General features: G+C 31.9%; 1 protein-coding gene across 4 annotated transcripts in view; it reads right to left on the bottom strand.

The window, feature by feature from the left end:
- The window catches only part of LOC145252674 (protein FAM177A1-like), a 96,596-nt gene extending 77,216 nt beyond the window's left edge, over nucleotides 1-19,380 (bottom strand). For 2 of the 4 annotated variants that reach the window (XM_080112467.1, XM_080112468.1), the window contains exon 1: nucleotides 19,226-19,380. In XM_080112467.1, the coding sequence (XP_079968593.1) occupies nucleotides 19,226-19,234 (9 nt within the window). In that variant the 5' untranslated portion in view covers nucleotides 19,235-19,380. Of the gene's footprint in view, nucleotides 1-14,409; nucleotides 14,527-19,225 lie in introns of those variants that run through there. The other 2 variants (XM_080112465.1, XM_080112466.1) reach the window with 1 other exon arrangement.
- Nucleotides 19,381-20,964: the final 1,584 nt, after the last annotated feature.

Here is a 20,964-nt window from a genome sequence, read left to right as displayed (position 1 = left end):
AATCTACAACAGTGTAGTAAATAATGGGCAATAAACAATTCCCCCACTATCCAATAATCATGAGGTTGTTTGCACAGCAACTGAGAAGGCTAACATATTTGCCAGTCGGTTTGCCTCAAACTCCACATTGGACCCAGCAAACCATTTCTTCCCTGACTTTCCTTTGTAGACAGATGCGACACAAGATGATCTGAAAATCACTCCTTCTCTAGTACATAATATCATAAAAAACCTAGACACCTCAAAAGCATGTGGACCCGATCTCATCCCGGCTGTGCTATTAAAAAAATGCTCTACTGAGGTTGTTCCAGTCCTCTCCAAACTATACAACAAATGCTTTAATGAATCTTGCTTTCCTGACTGCTTGAAAACTTCTGTGGTACCAGTTTACAAGAATTCTGGCGAAAGGACTGGCCCATTAAATTATCACCCCATTAGTCGCCTCCCACTTTTTGCCAAAATATTTGAGTTCTAATTCCTCACCTTACAGATGCTAAACTTCTGACTGACCAACAATATGGATTTAGACAAGCTCGTTCTACAGCAGATATCCTTACTGTAATCTCTAACATACCATACACTGGACAAAGCAAGTGAGGGGAGAGCGGTAGCCCTAGATATATCTAAGGCTTTTGACAGGGTATGGCACGATGGTCTTCTCAGGAAAATAAGATCTTACAGTATCACTGGATGAATACTTAACATAATTAAATCTTTTTTAAATAAGAGAAGAATCCGGTTGTCTTTGACGGTCATACATTTAAACAGTATGCTACAGATGCAGGTGTACCTCAGGTGTCTCTTCTTAGGCCCTTTATTACTCCTAATATTCATAAATGACCTCTCTGATAAAATTGTTTCTGAGAGAGGTATATTTGCTGATGACACCGCACTCTATAACAAGCACGAGGGGAAAATAAATGAACACATACATTCAATGCTGCCAAGACTAAGTTTGTTTCCTTCAATAATTACAAAAAATCTTCTCAACCACCAATAACTATGACTAAAGATACATTACCTGAAAGTACTTCCTTTAAACTCCTTGGCCTTACGTTCACAGGGAACATGAGTTGGAACAGATACATTGAGAGCATTGCCAAGGCTGCTATGAAGAAGGTGGGCTCTCTCTATCATGCTAGAAAGCTACTTATGCCTAAGAGTATTCTGTATCTTTACAGACCACTATTCACCCATGTATGGAGCAATGTTGTACATCTGTGCTGGTGCATCTGCTACTAGTTTCTCGCTCCTGGACAGGGTTCAAAAAAGAGTTGCTAACCTGATAGGTCCTAAACTGTCATCAAAGCTCCAACTTCTGTTGCATCAACGTAATGTTGCATCCCTCAGCCTGTTCTACAAGTATTTTAATGGTGAATGCTCCAACGAACTAGAAGCCCTTGTACCCCTTAGACATAAATAACCTGACAAGCAGCTAAATCCCACCCCTACACAGTAGAGATCATTAGATGTTAGAAAGCCTTACTAAGATGGTTTAACATATTAGTCATAAAAGTTTTTACTGATTTGCCACCCTTTGATGTAATAGATTGACATAACTTGCAAGCAGCTGCATTCTTATTCTTAGGATTGACATCAAAATATTTCCAGCAGAAACTGGTTGCCATAATGGTTGAAGGTTGTTGTCAATATTTAGTGCATTTTTTTACATATTTAAATTACATATATCCGATATCTAATTAGTAATTTATCTCAATAAAATATACATTATCTAAACTAGAAAAATAAAAATATGTAATGGTAGTAAGAATCCGAAAATAAGAAAGAAGAGTATAAAGAATGCTTTATTTTCGTTTCGCACATCGTCGCAATTTACTGTACAATCCCTCAACATGAAAACTGAAAAATTAAGTAATAATTTTCTTTGACAGTGATTCAAAATAAAAAATAATTATGTTAATTTGATAGGAAGAGAAAGGACTGAAATTTGCCTCAAATTCAGTGCAGTTGTAAAAATCTACATGTTAACAGCGTGTCATGCTTGTTATTTGATAATATGGTGCAGATGATGCAGGTTTCTTCAATAAATTTTCACTGGCAAACAAAACTTGTCTTTGTTTATAATATATTAGTATTATTGATGACAACAAAATTTGCTGATAAATCAGCATTAGAAAACAGATTAATCGGTAATCGAACGATTATCAAACGCCGATTAATCGGTAATCAGTCAATTTGATAATCAATACACCCCTAATTTGCACCCACCATATACTGGCTGCCGATAAATAACTTAGTAGTTTGATCTACAACAACCAGACACTGGTTGGCGATAAATAACTTATGAGTATTGTAATCTGTACCCACTAGACACTGGCCGGCGACTGGCTTGCGATAAATAACTTATAAGTATTGTGATCCGCACTCACCAGACACTTGCAGGCAATAAATAAATTATGAGTACTGCGATTTGTACTACCATACACTGGCTGGCAATAAATAACTCATTAGCATTGTGATCTGCACCCACCATATACCGACTAGTGATAAATAACTTATGAATATTGTGACCTGCACCCACCATACAATGGCTGGCAGTAAATATCTTACCAATATTGTGATTTGCACTCACCAGACACTGATTGACGATAAATCACTTATTAGGATTGCGATCTGCACCGACTTTACATTGGCTGTTGATAACCTATTCATTTGAAACAATTGTTTACTGGGTATTTCCCAATATTCCATTTTCATAAGAGAATTTGGTATAATAATGGTTGGTGCGATTTGGAATATTACATTTTTATTTTAAAATATGTTTACGATTATGATGATAATGGATGAGGCGATAAACATAATAATATATAGATTGACAAAATTTCAATATAATAACTATGCTGCTAATACTTTTGTCAAATGTTAATTGGAGAAATTTAACCAATTTTTAATTTAAATTATTGCTGCGTTTCATAGACTTAATCTTAGTTAAAAATTCAATGTTTTAGGAGAAAACACCTTTAATGATAATTTTAAATAATTATTACAAATAAGTTTGCCAAACAAAAGAATCTTTGGAAAGAAATCTTTTTCAAAACTTAAACCTAATAAAATATTAACTTTGTGATAAAATCCTTAATAACATTTTTCTTTAATTTTAAGATTTAAAACTTTACATTTGCACTAAGAATTTCAGTAAAAAGATATATATCATAGCTTATGCTTGTTAGAAACAAATATGGACTATATAAAAAATTTTTTTTTTAATTCTGCTTTATCACTTATTTTGTGTTTAGTGTTGAAAAATGTTGCATATATCCTACATTTAATTGAAAAATGTTGCATATATCCTACATTTAATTGAAAAATGCTGCATATATCCTACATTTAATTGAAAAATGCTGCATATATCCTACATTTAATTGAAAAATGCTGCATATATCCTACATTTAATTGAAAAATGTTGCATATATCCTACATTTAATTGAAAAATGTTGCATATATCCTACATTTAATTGAAAAATGTTGCATATATCCTACATTTAATTGAAAAATGTTGCATATATCCTACATTTAATTGAAAAATGTTGCATATATCCTACATTTAATTGAAAAATGTTGCATATATCCTACATTTAATTGAAAAATGTTGCATATATCCTACATTTAATTGAAAAATGTTGCATATATCCTACATTTAATTGAAAAATGTTGCATATATCCTACATTTAATTGAAAAATGTTGCATATATCCTACATTTAATTGAAAAATGTTGCATATATCCTACATTTAATTGAAAAATGCTGCATATATCCTACATTTAATTGAAAAATGTTGCATATATCCTACATTTAATTGAAAAATGTTGCATATATCCTACATTTAATTGAAAAATGCTGCATATATCCTACATTTAATTGAAAAATGTTGCATATATCCTACATTTAATTGAAAAATGTTGCATATATCCTACATTTAATTGAAAAATGCTGCATATATCCTACATTTAATTGAAAAATGCTGCATATATCCTACATTTAATTGAAAAATGTTGCATATATCCTACATTTAATTGAAAAATGTTGCATATATCCTACATTTAATTGAAAAATGCTGCATATATCCTACATTTAATTGAAAAATGTTGCATATATCCTACATTTAATTGAAAAATGTTGCATATATCCTACATTTAATTGAAAAATGTTGCATATATCCTACATTTAATTGAAAAATGCTGCATATATCCTACATTTAATTGAAAAATGTTGCATATATCCTACATTTAATTGAAAAATGTTGCATATATCCTACATTTAATTGAAAAATGCTGCATATATCCTACATTTAATTGAAAAATGTTGCATATATCCTACATTTAATTGAAAAATGTTGCATATATCCTACATTTAATTGAAAAATGCTGCATATATCCTACATTTAATTGAAAAATGCTGCATATATCCTACATTTAATTGAAAAATGCTGCATATATCCTACATTTAATTGAAAAATGTTGCATATATCCTACATTTAATTGAAAAATGTTGCATATATCCTACATTTAATTGAAAAATGTTGCATATATCCTACATTTAATTGAAAAATGTTGCATATATCCTACATTTAATTGAAAAATGTTGCATATATCCTACATTTAATTGAAAAATGTTGCATATATCCTACATTTAATTGAAAAATGTTGCATATATCCTACATTTAATTGAAAAATGTTGCATATATCCTACATTTAATTGAAAAATGTTGCATATATCCTACATTTAATTGAAAAATGTTGCATATATCCTACATTTAATTGAAAAATGTTGCATATATCCTACATTTAATTGAAAAATGCTGCATATATCCTACATTTAATTGAAAAATGCTGCATATATCCTACATTTAATTGAAAAATGCTGCATATATCCTACATTTAATTGAAAAATGCTGCATATATCCTACATTTAATTGAAAAATGCTGCATATATCCTACATTTAATTGAAAAATGCTGCATATATCCTACATTTAATTGAAAAATGTTGCATATATCCTACATTTAATTGAAAAATGCTGCATATATCCTACATTTAATTGAAAAATGCTGCATATATTCTACATTTAATTGAAAAATGTTGCATATATCCTACATTTAATTGAAAAATGTTGCATATATCCTACATTTAATTGAAAAATGTTGCATATATCCTACATTTAATTGAAAAATGTTGCATATATCCTACATTTAATTGAAAAATGTTGCATATATCCTACATTTAATTGAAAAATGTTGCATATATCCTACATTTAATTGAAAAATGCTGCATATATCCTACATTTAATTGAAAAATGTTGCATATATCCTACATTTAATTGAAAAATGTTGCATATATCCTACATTTAATTGAAAAATGTTGCATATATCCTACATTTAATTGAAAAATGTTGCATATATCCTACATTTAATTGAAAAATGTTGCATATATCCTACATTTAATTGAAAAATGTTGAATGTAAAATAAAAAAAATGTTAAAAATTTCTGCATGACAATACAACCAAAAATATACCTACATTTGTTTTTGCAGTGAATTTCGCACAAAGGCTATTTTTTTTAAGTAAAAAATTATTTGCATTTTTGGTGATTTTTCAGAATAACCAACAAAGCATAAAAAAAGTGGTGGAGGGGGAATAATTACAGAAAAAAAAATGTTACCAAAGGCAAGCTAAGTTATTCTTCTACCTACCTGGATAAGTTTTCTTGTGTTTTAACTTATTTTAAAGTGCTTTTTAATTTAAAATAAAAGGTAGTGTAAAACCTGTAGAACGTAGAATGAAAAGCAAAATGGTGGTCTAATTTCAATTATACTTGAGTCCCGATAATCGCTCAAAAATTAAAATGCTGGTAGAACATTACATTTTTGCACAATTGGGAGCATTTATTGCATGTGCTTCTATCAGTATTTTGTTTAATTTTCAATTTTTTTTTAGAGATTATTGATCCTCAACTATGGCTCGAACAAGGCCATATGTTTCTTGTTCTCAGCAGATTTACACTAGCTTTATTTTTAAATTAAAAAATCGTTTTAAAGTAAGTTAAAACACAAAATACTTATCCAGGTAGGTATAAGAGTAACTTAGCTTGCCTTTGGTTACATTTTTTTTTCTGTGTTTTTTACTTTGTTGGCTATTCTGTTGAAAATGACAGAAACAAAGAATGGCAAACAGTGAAAATGAGTCCTCAACCAACAGTGTGATGCACACCAAGAGAAGACCTTTAATAAAGAACATATTCCAACTACATTCACTTGTTAAATAGAAAAAAAAAGATGCCTTTCGCGAATGGATTCCATAATATGAATACATTCGTGGAGTTATCTGTGGATAGGTTCATAGTACTGAGATATTTGTGGACGTGGAATTGCTACGATAAAAATAACTGATCTTATAAACTAGTGACGGAATTTCAGTTAGAATTCATAACATAATCAAAATTTGATAAAAAAAAAAAAAAAAGGGTAATTTATATTTTGAATATTAGTAAAATCAGAAATAGAAAGATTTCAATGTGAAGATTAATGCTTCCATGAGATAAAAACAAGATAAGCTATTTTTAGATTATAAGAACAAGTCATGCCAAATTTGGTAGGAAAACGTAACTGAAAATTTGTGTCTTATTTTAATGAGGTTAATGGCTAGTTTCTCAATTTCAACAGGGCGACAATTTCAATTGGATGATCTCCACACGTTTATCTCAGTGGATTGTGCATTGTGAAAGATGCACTCTCTCCATCAGGCAAGTAATGACTATACAGGCACACAAGATAGAACCTTACATGGTCACAGGCGCTTTATCAGTTGTCTTGCTTCTTTTGAGTTTCATCTATGCATGGGCGTAGATATACATATAAACAGGTTCGTAATAAGTGATACTTTTGGAACCGTTTAAGTAAAAGAAATCAAACATAAGAATACTAGGATCATACATAGCTAATGGAAAATAAGTGAATATTGTCAAATATGAGATATTTATCTGTAGACACTGTTCACAAAATATGTACATGCAATGTAGAAAAGAAAACATTTTCAGATGTTACTTAGTTGTTTTATGTTAGCTTCTATCTAAATAAAAATATAATTTTATCAAACAGTTATTTAGAACTAAGAAATGAAATAATTCATTACTATTTACTTCTATTATCAACAATGTCTCATGTCAAGAATGGTTTTCTGAATAGTAACATTTAGAAAATTATTTTTAAGATAGGGAGTGTAGATTTGTTAACTATTACCTTTCTACAGTCTCCTTATTGTGCATACCAATTGTCAACTATTTTCAATTGTTTATAAAAAAATTTAAATCATATTAAAGCCGAGCCTTGCAAATCAGCATGGTTTTAAAAGAAACATAACTCTTTAACTGTCTTACAACTTTGAATCAATTACAAAGAAAACATTTGAAAGATTTTTTTCTGTAATATATGTCACCACCCTTTAGTAAGAATCGGAATCAGTAATGTAGAACAGAATTGGTAATTGTATCAGAACCAAGAAAAATTTTGGAATTGTCCCACCACTAGTAGCTTTCATTTTTTCTTTCTATGATATTGAAGCAGATGCCAGTTTGAACATAAAGATAGTGGCTGCCAGAGGGAGAGATGTGTTGTATTGACCCCCCCCCCAAAAAAAAGGGGGGGGAGTTTAAAACAAAAGGTTGGTTTCTCATGTGGGAAAAATCCAGATCTTAAGAAAAAAAAAAAAAAAAAAAAAGTGGGCAATCTGGACTGAGAGTAAAAATAACTGTATAGTTCCATCGGTATTCCATCATGAATAGGGAAGCAACAAGCAATATATCCCCCTCAAAAAAGAGGAGATAATGCTGGATATCGTCACCTCACACAGGCAAAGTCAGACACAGTTGGTTTTTAATGAGTGGAAAATCTAGCATTTTCCATGATTGAAAAAATACCTATTATTATAAAGTTAGGTATGTGTATATGATTGTATATTTGTATGCACAGGATTCAATAATAAATATAGACAACATTTGCACCCATAACAACTGTGTTTCAAAAATCCATACTGATCATTTAATTAGAGAGATCAGTATAAATTTTTGAACACACTTAGTTTTAAATAAAGTAAGTAAAAGGGGGATAATCTTTGTGAAAATTTAAAAATAAAAATTTTAAAATTGATGTCTAATATTAGACATCAAGTAAGAAATATTCTACAAATACTCCAAAACTGAAATTGTGTGAATTTCTTACATTTCTGATTATTTTTATTATTTTCAACTAAATTAAAAGTTAATTTCTTTGCAAAATATGGGTTGTGTTTAGAAATTAACAAAATGAAATGTTCATTTTTTTTTTTCCAAAAAATATGGCTTACGTTAAAAATAGAGGGACTGAATATGTATTAAAAATAGTAATACATTAATTAGACAGCAGATATTACTGCAATTCAGTAGTTGTTTGCTACTTGGTTATTTTTTGTCTTTCCTTCCCTCTTACGCACTTGAATTCATTTTTTTATTTTAGCTGTTTCTTTTTAGATTTTCAGCTTTGTTATTCATGCCCGTGGGCAACTGAACTAAAACCATAAGACATAAGAAAAAAACAAAAAAAAACGAGAATGTACACACAATATAAAACCTCATCAAGTTGTGAGGGGCTTACAACGATTTTCCAACAAAGAAACAAGTTTTAAAATGAAAATATAAAAAGTAAAAATTGCTACAAAACGATTTTAAGAAGCTTAAATCTTTTGAAGCATTACATATGTAGTTGTTTAGAAGTTTATATAAAATTGTGTAGATTAGATTTCAAACTTTTTAAATATGTTTTCTTCTTCGGGTGATTCATATAGAATTTTGCAAACCAAAATTAAAGTGTAGTATCTGTTCCTGTCTCTTCTGGCATTTTCCAAAATGAATGAGAGGAATACTAAAGAAACAAAACTTTTCTTTTAATGAACCAAACCATTGAAAAGTATTGGGTTTTCTACATTCAAATAATCTTATGTCACATCCTACATGTGTACTTGAGCAATTCACAAAATGCTAGTGGACCAAATCTTCTTTATAAAAAAATAATATCATTTTAACAAAGTCTTCCAATCTTAAAATTCAATCTTCAATTCTAAAATTCAAAGCCAATAATTCTAAGAATTCAACTTAATTTCAAGTGTGTAAAAGTGTCATTTTTAATGGAAAAAGAAAAACAGTTCCCCATGATATTTTTCAAAACTTGAAATTTTTAAAAAATCAAATAGATGAAATAAAAATTTATTCCCATACATTGGATATGACAATATGATGTGTAAGTCTTAAAGACAGGTTTAGTTTCGATGACTACAAAGGAAGACGACTGTATAGTGAGATTTCTGAAAGTAGATGTAGAACAGTTGAAATAGCAAATTCAGTTCATAGGAGAAAGCCAAAGAAAATATGAAAGTGATAGAGATAGACTTCAAAGAGGGATAAATGAAGACCTGGTCAGAAATAGGTAAGTTTGGAAGTCAATTTCTTGAAGGCATCTAATGCATGCCAACATGTTAAGCTGAAGATGAAAAAAAAATACATAAGTAAAACACAAAAATGAACATTTAGAAATGAAATAGTATTGAACTTTACAAGAATATGGATGAATGAATATAGTTCTTGCCACTAATCCCTTTAAGGATTGCTGAACAAAAGGAAAACCTCACATGAACAAGTTAATATAAATGCAAACACAAATGTCCTTTTGTCTTTTTTTAACAATGGATCTAAGGTTAACATGAGTTAACCATTGACTACCTATGACAATGCCCACTGAATGCATTTCTCTCCACCAATGAGAAAAGGGTCAGTGAGCAAAACTGCTACTTCATATGACTTGAGGCTCACAAAGTACTACACATGCTATGAGGACATTTCTTCAATATTAAGTGTGTTACTGTACATGTTCATAGCCCATTTTTATATATCCTCCTTTTTATAATAGTTTTTATAATCCTACTTACTGGACAATGAAAGATTTATGAAAACTACCATTAGCACCTTAAAATATTGATAAAAACCATGAGTCTATTAAAAACCAGTGTGCGAAATACATAGTCAGAAAAACTGATTCTGCATTGAAAAAACTTAGCAAGAAAGCAGATAAGCTTTTTGCATATTGCTAACTTTGCACAATGGAGGATCACTTCAAGAGTTGTTGCACAGCATGTCCTAATGAACTACCTAGAAAAAATAGATGTAAACAACTTGTCTCATGTGTAAAGAAATAAAAGGACATAAAAGTAAAGACTGCCCTGGAAAATAGAAAACAAACTTCCTTGTAATTTGAGAGAGAGAAAACAAAATGGTGTCATTATCCATAAATACATGTAGGGCAGATTGTAGTTCTTCCTAAAAGGCATTTCCTTTTTGCGCTACAGTTGATAATTTGTGTTGATTCTAGTGAAAGATTGGGAAAAATTACCACATTGTCATAAAAGCACATTCTCCTTATCATGGATCATTGTTAAGGATATTTTCAAAAGAATGCAATGGTTACATGCAATCAGCATCATTATTGCAACCCAGAAAATCACTCTAATCATCCTTAGATATATTAGGTTTAGAAGAAAGTTCTTGTGGAATTTCTAATTTTGATTTCAAATGCTGTTGTTTCAAGTAAGTTTTCGTTATAATACGTTTACTTAATATATCATTTTATAGAGCATTTTTCACTCTAATTGTTTAAATTATAATCATTGTAAAACAATTATGTCTTCTTTTCAGAATGCTGAATACAAGATGGAGAAAAAGCAAATTCACACAATTTTCTTAGACCGAAAAGCTGCTGAAACAGCTTGCGATATCAACAAAGCGTTTGGCCCAGGAACCACTACTGAACCCACACCACAATGGTGGGTTACGAAATTTTGTGGTGGTGAATTGACAGATTGGAAAGAGAAAAAAATTGATAAATGGGTGTTTCATGAATTGAACAAAAAAAAAAAAAAAAAAAAAAAAAAAAAATGCTGTTATGAAGTGTCATCTTCCCTTCTTTTATTCAACAAGAAGGGCCTGTTTCACGACCAGGTTGTGACCTGTGATGAAAAGTGGGTTCTTTACAACAACCGCTTATGCTCAGTTCAATGGTTAGGTGGTGATGAAGCTCCATGACACTCCCCAAAGCCAAATTTGCACCAAAAGAAGGTCATGCTGACTATTTGGTGGTCTGCAACCGGTCGCATTCATTAGTTTTATAAATGTAGGTGAAACCATTATGGCAGAGAAGTACTATCAACAAATGGATGAAATGAATTAGAAACTTTGACAACAATAACACTGAGCATTAGTCAACAGAAACGGTCCAAATCTCCTTCACGACAATGCCCGACCACATGTTGCTAAACTGACCCTGAAGAAGTTGAACAAATTAGGCTATGAAACTACTTCACCCGCCATGCTCTCCAGACCTAAAAGATATCAAAAACACCTTCAGCGACTTCATCGCCACCAGAACGCAAGATTTTTATGTTACTGGCATAAAAATACACTTTTCTTTTTGTTGACAAAAGTGTGATTTTGATGCTGCTTATTTCCATCAATAATTTTTTGTTTGAGCCAAGATATGTTCATTTGAATTTAAAAGTTTAAAACCGCAAGAACTTTCTAGTTAAGCTGATATTAAGTACAATCTGTAATGGCTAAACATAGTTTTTAATGCAATATTATGTAAATGTTAAGCATTTTAATTCATCCTGATATTATCAATTCTACGTAAATGAATATTCAAACTTTCAGAAAAAAACAACATATTTTACTGTCTTTACTAAATATGGGGTGAGATGGAGTTGTCCGACATTCAATCAACCATTTGACATGTCAGATACTTTTATGCATACCGATACGAATTCCTCATAGGATTATTCTCTTAAATCAGAAATGTTTTGAAATTTATAAGGCATACATAAACTAGTCAATCCAATTATGGATACTAGTTGCTTTAAAGGTCACGTTGAAGGAAAATCCAATGATTGCTTGCTTATAGATCATGTAAAAAAAGTCGCTATAGCCCTTTGTCTTTTCACTAGTGATGAACAATATCAGTTAACTGTTGTCTCATGACACTGGCCTCAATGAAAGAAGAGTCAGCAAGTTCTAGGGACAAAGCTGCTATTTCTTATGACTTGGTCCTCACAAAGTAATGAGGACCTTTCTCAACATTAAGGTAAATCTGCGAATGTACAAGTTTGCAAACCCCATTTTTGTATATTTACTTTTTATCATTTACTAGTAGGGAAACATGAAGTTGCCCGGGATTGAATGATGATCAACAAATGTTTCACACTCCCATATTTTTATTCATCGAAATCTGTGAAATCGTTCATTTTTTAATCAAATTGATTACCTGCTCTAGTTGGGGACCCATTGCAGTGCACTAGGAGGAAGCTTAATATGCCTCTTCGCACTGACTTATTGCAGTAACATATTGTAGAGTCTCTACTGTTGATTTCATAAAATTATATTTTTATATAGAATGGCTTGAATTAAATTTTCAAATGCAAAAGTCAAATATCACGCTTCAATTGTGCTTACAATTACAATGGAGACATTCATTTCGAGCACACCCGTCATATCAAAGAACCTACTATTGATGTTATATATCGGACCTTTTGGCTTGTGTTTCGGCTTCCTAAATACTTTTTGATGTTAGACTTTGGTCAAAATCGCCTGTTCCTTCTTTCATCGGATTATTTCGATTATTAATACTTATTGAAGACATACCGATACAAAACTTATTTAAGAACACTGCCAGACACAAAGAATACTTTCATAAAAATTGATCCAGCTGTTTACAAGTCTATAGGGAATGAGCTCACAGTTTCTTTTATGAGATGTCCTTGTACAGTTACCTTTTATATTCCATTTTTGTTTTTCATTCATCTTTTAATTATGTGAATAAATAAAATTGTTCAATTAACACTTGTTTTCTTCGAAAGCTGTTATTGTCCCAATTTCACTGCTGAGTTTATACATTCTTCACATTAGGTGAAATATTGACTAAAAATGTGCAAATGTCCAACACAGACATGCATTATTATAATGTTAGAATTTTTGTTTATCTTTTTCTTTCTTTTCAATTTTAATACAATTCGTCAGAATATCTCTTGATTAATATTCCACAAAATGTTTCTTTGGGAGGGGGGAGACTTAAGCGGAATCCTAAAACATGTTGTCCAATACTATTTCCAAACAAATATAAAACCATTTCATTCAATTTTTGGTTTGACAAAAATTTGAATTACCACAACTGTTTCTCTACACTCAAATCGAATTTCAAAATAGTTTACATTAAAATAACATAACTGGTTGGAGATATTCCAGCAAGATGCCTTTTAATCACAAAGAAATTTTTTCTACAAATATTTTGGTAATCTCCAAAGAAACGTTAACATTATCTAGTGTAAAATATAATTCCGTGTCAGCAGTAAAAATGTTTTGTTTTAAATAGTATGACATGAGGAATCATTTTGACTTCAATTTTTTTTTATTTTAGGCGATTTACGTGGAGAAAATCACATTTTAAAGGTATCAAAAGTCTGTGAACCAAAGCCAAAATGGCGGTAAATCGGCTGCTCAAAAAAAAACAAAAAAACAAAAAAAAAAAAAAACGTTAACTCAATGACCTAAAAAGCGAATCATCGGAATATGAAATGAAAAAATGCAACGAGGCAAAATTGAAAGTTTGAAACCAAAAACAACCATAAAATATTTTATTTAAAACAATGCGTTAGTAAAAATAATTTATTTAGAAAAAGCAACTGTCATTTTACTTAAAAAAATTGTTTTTATTAAAATATTTTATGTACCAAAAACAGTTTTTCATGAGAAATTCTACAATTATAAGCACACCCCTCATTAGCCGATTTAGCCATCCACTGTCTTTGTTTATACCAATCCAATTAGTCGATATTTTAACCGCCAGCAGGCCTTGAAAAAAAAAGGTGAGATATTTTATCTCACCTTTTTTTGTAGCGGCAAAAAATTAACAATTACAACAAAGCATACTTCTAAAATTTGTCACAAATTTTATTTGTTCTTTATTGCAAAAAAGGAAATGCCTAATTCGCCTCTGAATAGAGCTGGTAACAACCTCGAAAGGTAAAAGTTCATTATCTTCAGCAGAAACTGGTATTCGGGTACAGCACTGTTCAAAGATTGGATTAATTACAGCCATTGAAGGGGTTGGTATGATGCCTTCTGATGAAAGGATTTCATTCTCGACTTGAGTTGATATTACAGAAGATCATAATTAATATTCATTTGAAGGAAAAGTCATTAATGACAGATCAATAATTCTGACCTTAAAAAGTCTATGGGAGACATATATAATAATAATTTAGCCTAATCATTTAGGCTTTAAAATAAAGTCTCAAGGAAACGAAAAGTTAGAAGCGTCCAAGTACCTCATATCCAGAGAGAGTCAAGTTCCATCCTTCTTGTTTGGCTGTTTTAATGGGACTGCCTGTAAAGAGAAAAGGCATTGAAAGGCCCACCAAGCTCACCATTGGCGGTTAAAACATCAACCTATTGGATTGGTCTAAACAAAGTGGATGGCCAAATCAGCCAATGCTTATAATTATAATTATATGCTTGCTTATAATTGTAGAATTTCTCACAAAATGTGTTAATAAAAATAATTTATTTACAAAAAACAACTGTCATTTTAAACATTTTTTTTTAGATTTAATGTTTTTATAAAAATTATTTTATGTACAAAAAAGCAGTTTTTATTTTTTATTTTCACTTTTCATAGTTTTAGACTGAATAGATGGAAATGATGCAACAAAGTATTTTGCTAAATTGATTTGAGCAGATTTTTAATTCTGTGGGTACTGTTTCCTGTAATCAATTTCTTATTTTGTTCTGCTGACAACATTTCGCTTTTTTGGCTAGCAAGGTCAAGGCTTTTCACGAAGTTCAATGTTTCATGACAGACATCTTGTCCAAAGTCCAAAGATGGCTGTCTGTTATGAAACATTGAAAATGTGATTTTCTACACTTAAAATAATTTTTGGTAAATGTTACCTTACGCTACAACAGAACACCGACCACTCTAATTTGTTATTTCAGAGGTATTCGAGGTCGCTGATAACGAATCTGATAATCAAACTCGCCGCAAATTTACCGTTTGCATGGTATGAACCTCTGGACCATGGGAACTATTTTGTGCCATTTCACCACTTTCGGTAGTGTTTTTCTTACATGATACATTTGCGTGCGAACGGGTATAGTGAAGTGTCTTATCACATCGCGTAGGAATCTTTAAGCAGCCATTTGAAATAAGTTTTCAAAAAAAAAAAAAAAAAAAAAAAACAGAAAAGAAAAGAAAAAAGTGGTTCTTTTTTTTTTTGTCTTGTGTAGTTTTTAATTGATCTAAAAAAGATTTCATGAGTGGTTTACAAAAACATAAGCACCAAACATTGTTTTTTGTTCTGTTTTGAGGGGGAGGGTATTCAGTTACAGAACTTGTGTAGTTTAACAGGTGCTTCTGCAGTTTAACTAACCGTTTTTCCGTAAGTAACGCGCCGACATTTACCAAGTTGCATACCGTTTAAAATTTCACAAAATTTGTTTACATTGGGGAGGGGGGCAGGGGTGGTGCTGGAACGCTTATGTCATAATATTTACAAAAAAAAAAAATTTTTTTTTTACTGAGGACACAGAATTATTTTTTATACTAGATAATGTTTACGCTTTCTTTTGAGATTATCTGCGACTGATTGATTTTTTTTTTACATAGGCATCACACTTATCAAGGCCAAGAGGTCACTCGAGGATAAGGGTTAAAGAGTGTACAGTGGAAATTGGACAATATAGTAATCGTTAGTAATGGAAATTCGGTAAATTTGTTAACTTATATGGAACGGCCCATTAAAAACTTGTTTACGTTAGACTTGAAAACAACCATATTGTAGTCAGCTGGAAAGCAGGAAAACGGAAGACAATTCCATAGGTGTGCAGTTCTAAGAAAGACGCTTTGGTCATGGGGGTCTACGTTTAGATTTAGGCACAGATAAAGAGTGGGGGAAATTATTGATAGTGTTTTCTGCTAGACGGGTGTTTCTTGTGAAAGTTTGGCGAAGGGGGACAATAGATTGGAGCTCAGCCGAGCACTTGCCATGAAAATAACGATAAAGCAGAGACAAACTCGCAACATCTCTTCTGTGAGAAAGAGGTTGCAGGGAAGAGAAAAGGACATCTCCTATGAGGCTACAAAGTCTATTTTGAACACTATCAAGGCAGAATTAGTCCTTTCTAGCAGCCTCTGCCCAAATGTGGCAACAGTACTTCATCCTTGGACGTACCTGGCTCTTATATAGATAGAGCAGCGAGATATCTACTGGATCGATAGAAGGATCCCACCATTTTCCCAGCGGCCTAGCAATATTAATTCTAAATAAAAAATACGGTACTTGCACATTTTTTAATGTCTTGATGAAACATCAAGACATTAAAAAATGAAAATATCAAAAAAAGGTTATATTGTATGTATCCGTTTTGAACTGAAAATCTCCGGAAAAAAAAAAAAATTCACTTAATTTGATCGAGTAGTTTTTTTTTTTTTTTTTTTTTTTTTTTTTACAGCGGAAAAACATTTTTATAACAGCACGTTCAAGGCAGATATCTTGGATTTTTTCTTAATTTTGGCTTGGCGTTTAGAAACGCTACGGGGAGATAACTCAATTTAAAGCGCCGACACTCCCTCCCATCTTTAATACTAGCTTTTCTTCCTAAAAATCGAACCTTTTGCTCGGTATCATAACAAATTGTTTTTTCGCTGTAAAACAAAAACTACTTGATGAAATTAGGTAAAACTTTTTTTCGGAGATCAGATCTTCATTCCATAGCGGATACGTACAATTTAAACTTTTCCGATATTTTCATTTTTTTAATGTCTTGATTAAACTGTACAAGTACCAAAAATACTGTCAATTGAATTAAAAATCAAATCTGGTGACAATTTAGGAAATTTTATTGTAATAAAGTCTCATAAGTTTAGTGACTTCCTAAAAGTGTAAAACATTTACAAGAATTTGACATTTTAAAAGTAGGGAATAGATAGGGAGGAGTATTGGCCCCAATGAATGCAATCAAACGAGTTCATTAAATTTGAAGTTATTATTCTGTTTACTTGAAGAAAAAAGAAACGCACCGAAAATAGCAAAAACACTGAAAAAGCGAAATTTAATTTTTACGGCTTCTAATAAGAATTGATGATACCGTGGGCATTTTTTGCAATGTAGACTAGACAAAGTAAGCGAAAATACAGATGTAGACAAAATACTTTTCTACGTAGACTTAACATTTCGGATTCAAATTTGAAATAAAAAAAACAAACAATGCCAATGCGAGACAAATGTTCCACTGATAAATGTGGAAGAACATTAAGGATTGACGAAGTTGTGCTCATGAATCACACGACGTTCGTGTACATCGGGTGAGTGTGGGGGGTATAGGAAGGTATGCAAGCCACATGTTGCTGTGTACGCACGTAGTACAATTGTATAATGATTTATTGAATTAATAATTAAAAAAAAACGGTGCTTGTTAAGATAGATCGATTTTCTTAAAATATGTTTTAATCAAAAAACAGTAATTACATGTTATATCGAAATTACAAAAATTCATGGAGTAGAAAATTATTTAGTACTAGTGCCCGACTGCCCGAGTGCCGTACTGAAATAACGTTATTATTTAAAAAGCCGTTCTTAACATGGGGGAGGGGAGGGTGTTTTGTAACTATTCTATACTTTAACCTTACAATTGAATTAAAAAAGCATATCATAAAACTTTAATTAAACTTGGAAATACGATTTAAAAAATAGCGCGGATCAGTAAGAGCACTAGCACCAATTATTTATAGTTAAAAATAATTTCTACGGAAAATTGGGGCAATTTGCATTTTCCCTAGATGTAAACACCTTGAAGATTGCGAATACAGGTGACATACTTATCTGCCTTTTAGCCAGTGTAATGGCTGACGATTTGTTTTAGCCGATAGCGATAGACTTTATTTTACTAAAAACACAAAGTATTTTTTACGATCTAACCCAGAGTAAACACCCTCAACCTCTCCATAATAAGAACAGCTTTCGGAATTAACACACCCAACCTCAAAATGTGTTTATACTACGCCGAGTTAGGTCGTAAAAAAAAAAAAAAAAAAAAAAAAAAATACCATCGTTTTTGCTTAAAACGACATATTTAAAAAAATCGATTTGTCGACTATTTTAACAAGCACTAAAACAGTAAAACACACACATTACACAATCCTAATATTTACCTTTAGTCTAGATGTCAAGTCAATACAAAAAAGAAAAAAAAACACTTTTGCAGATACCATAAAAATTCGAATTTAACTTGAAAATTCTATTTTAAGCAAATAACACTTCGTAAACAACAGAAGTGCCCTTTTGTTTATTAAATTGTTAATGAAAGTTTAGAATAGTTAACTAAGTCCCTCCTTCCACTCAGCACTCAGCAGTATATAAACTACACAAATGTCAAAAATTAGAACATCCAAAACGGGACCGTTAAAAGTCAAGTTCACCTAAAAATTCGAGTTTTTTTTTTTATTAATAAAAATTAAAAATGAAACGAAATGAAATTTATTTTATATTTGTATAAAGATTTTTTTTTTTTTTTGTCAAATTAAACCTTTTAAAAACGTATGGCTTTTCTTAATAACCAGAATGAGAACAAAATAGGATACGATTTTCCGTAAATCACATTTCAATTAATTTAAAGAAAAAGATTACTTAGTGTTAAATTTATCGAAAATATTTGGAGGAAATCAAACTGATTTTTTGTTTAAAGAGAAATAACATTTCATTTGTTCAAGAATTTAAGAAAGAATTTAGGCCGACTCCGTTTACCGCCTACAGCTGCCAATTACGTTTGTAAAGCAAATACAAAAGTCACGTCACACGCTTTGATTAAACAGTGAATGTTAAAACAATTTCGAACGACAACAATAAAAGATAACATTCAAGATTTTTCGGGATTTCCTGAACTTTCCTGTGATGTGCATTCTATCGCCATGTTGGTTGTTCGACGAACTTATTATAAAAGTTACCTTAATAATAAGAATGACTCGAAATATCCAAACAATGGATACTCGGGTCTTTCTAACAGTGAGGAAAACCTACTAAGATTAAGAGTATTACATTTCAAATAGGTATAATGAAGTGTAGAGAGAGATGGGAAAAGCAAACTCACCTTCGCCATCTTTCTTGTTTACGTTCAACGAGTAATGTTCGGAATTACAAATGGAATGTAGATATTCTGGAATAGCAATTCTGTTAAACCTTGATTCTATAATTCCAATTCTAAAAATTGAACTAATGATATTGATTGTTACGATTTTTTTTATATATATCTATATTAAAAAAAAAAAAAAAAAAAAAAAAAAGAAAGAGTTTATACATAAGAAAGTTTTTGGACTGACGTACACGAGTGAGCCCCCAGCGAAATCGGCTCCGATGTTGTACGCAATGCGTTCTAGGGATCTTTCATTAATTTGAAAAGAAAGGATAGAATTGTGGAGTGTGTGGCTTGAACTTTGCGCTTTTGGGATTGTTTTGTTATTTGTTTTTTTATTTTTTGTTGGATATTTTTTTTTGGAGGGGGTATAGTTATACGTAATTATTAACAGGAAAAGTGTTGCAAGTCCAGCTTCACTTGTGGCGATAAACAAAAATAAAGAAAACCCTTTGGTAAATATAGGGATACGTTACAACAGAAAACCGACCAGTCTAATTTGGGTTTTTAAAGGTAATCGAGGTCGCTGACAACGAATCTGATAATCAAACCCGGGGCAAACTTACCGTTTGCCCCTGAACACACGAAGTACTTTCCGGCATTTTACAGCTTTCATTTACGCTACGCACGAGCGCGCAGTAACATAACCGCCGGCTGTTGAATGTGCCTTCACGTATCAAATTGCCTTTTCACATGGCGTACGAATCTTTTGTGGAACATTTTAAATTATATGAGGTGTTGGGGGGGGATAATGTCGAAAAGACTTTTTTTTCTCATTGGCGGACAATTTAAAATTCGAAGAAAACAAATTTTTTTTTTTTAAATACATTACTGTACTTTGGGGGAGGGGATTTTTTTTTTTTTTTTTGCCTTACGTAGTTTTAATGCATTTTAAACAAAGTTTTCACGAGTGGTTTAAGCACCAAACATTTTTTTTGAAAACATACTGTTTTCATTGAGGGAGGAGGCGGGGGGGGGGGCAGGAGTAGTGTTGGGGCGCCCCCCTCCTCCGCAATGAAAACAGTACACCGGCGGTGTACTACACCGCTGCCCCCCCGCCTCCTCCCCCAATGAAAACAGTAAAATCTCCTAAAAATGTTAAAATGTATTCTAATCGGTAAATGTCTGCGCGTTACTTATGGAGTAATGGTTAATTAAAGCCGTTTCACAAGTAAGTCGGATTCTACCTTTTTAGGCGACTACGTGTGAAAAGAAAGAAAAGGCTTGAAGTTTTGTTCCAAGTTCTGCAGAAGGGTAGGTCCTGTAGAATTAGCAGAAAAGAAAGTCTTGTAAAGTCAGCAGACGAGCAAGTCCCAAAAAATCACACACACACTAAAGTACTCTTAAAGCTGCAGCAGTTCACCGATCCGATCACACTGACGTCGATCCTAGAAAAAGACGCCCCCATGTTCCAAACACACTCCCTTTATCCTTCCGGCATTCGTCCTCGGCCAATCAACAGCCACAGAACGGTCACGTGGGGCCCAGTGATGATCGCACAATCTACAAGATGAGGACAGCGCCATTTTGGAATTTCTTTCATGTTTCGGCCATGCACGTACGCACACCGTAGGAGCGTTCCAAGGTAAGGCATGATGCGCAGACACGTGGGCGCTTCCTTCCTTCATTTTCTTCGACTCTACACCCCCCCCCCCATGGTCTCAAGATCACACATGCGGCATTGCGGCCGTGGTCGT

This window comes from Euprymna scolopes, chromosome 29 (assembly GCF_053919585.1).
Source record: "Euprymna scolopes isolate OS-2025 chromosome 29, ASM5391958v1, whole genome shotgun sequence".
In the NCBI taxonomy this organism is placed as follows: domain Eukaryota; kingdom Metazoa; phylum Mollusca; class Cephalopoda; order Sepiida; family Sepiolidae; genus Euprymna; species Euprymna scolopes.
The sequence above is the reverse complement of the archived record's forward strand: the minus strand, read 5'-3'. Positions and strand labels throughout refer to the sequence as shown.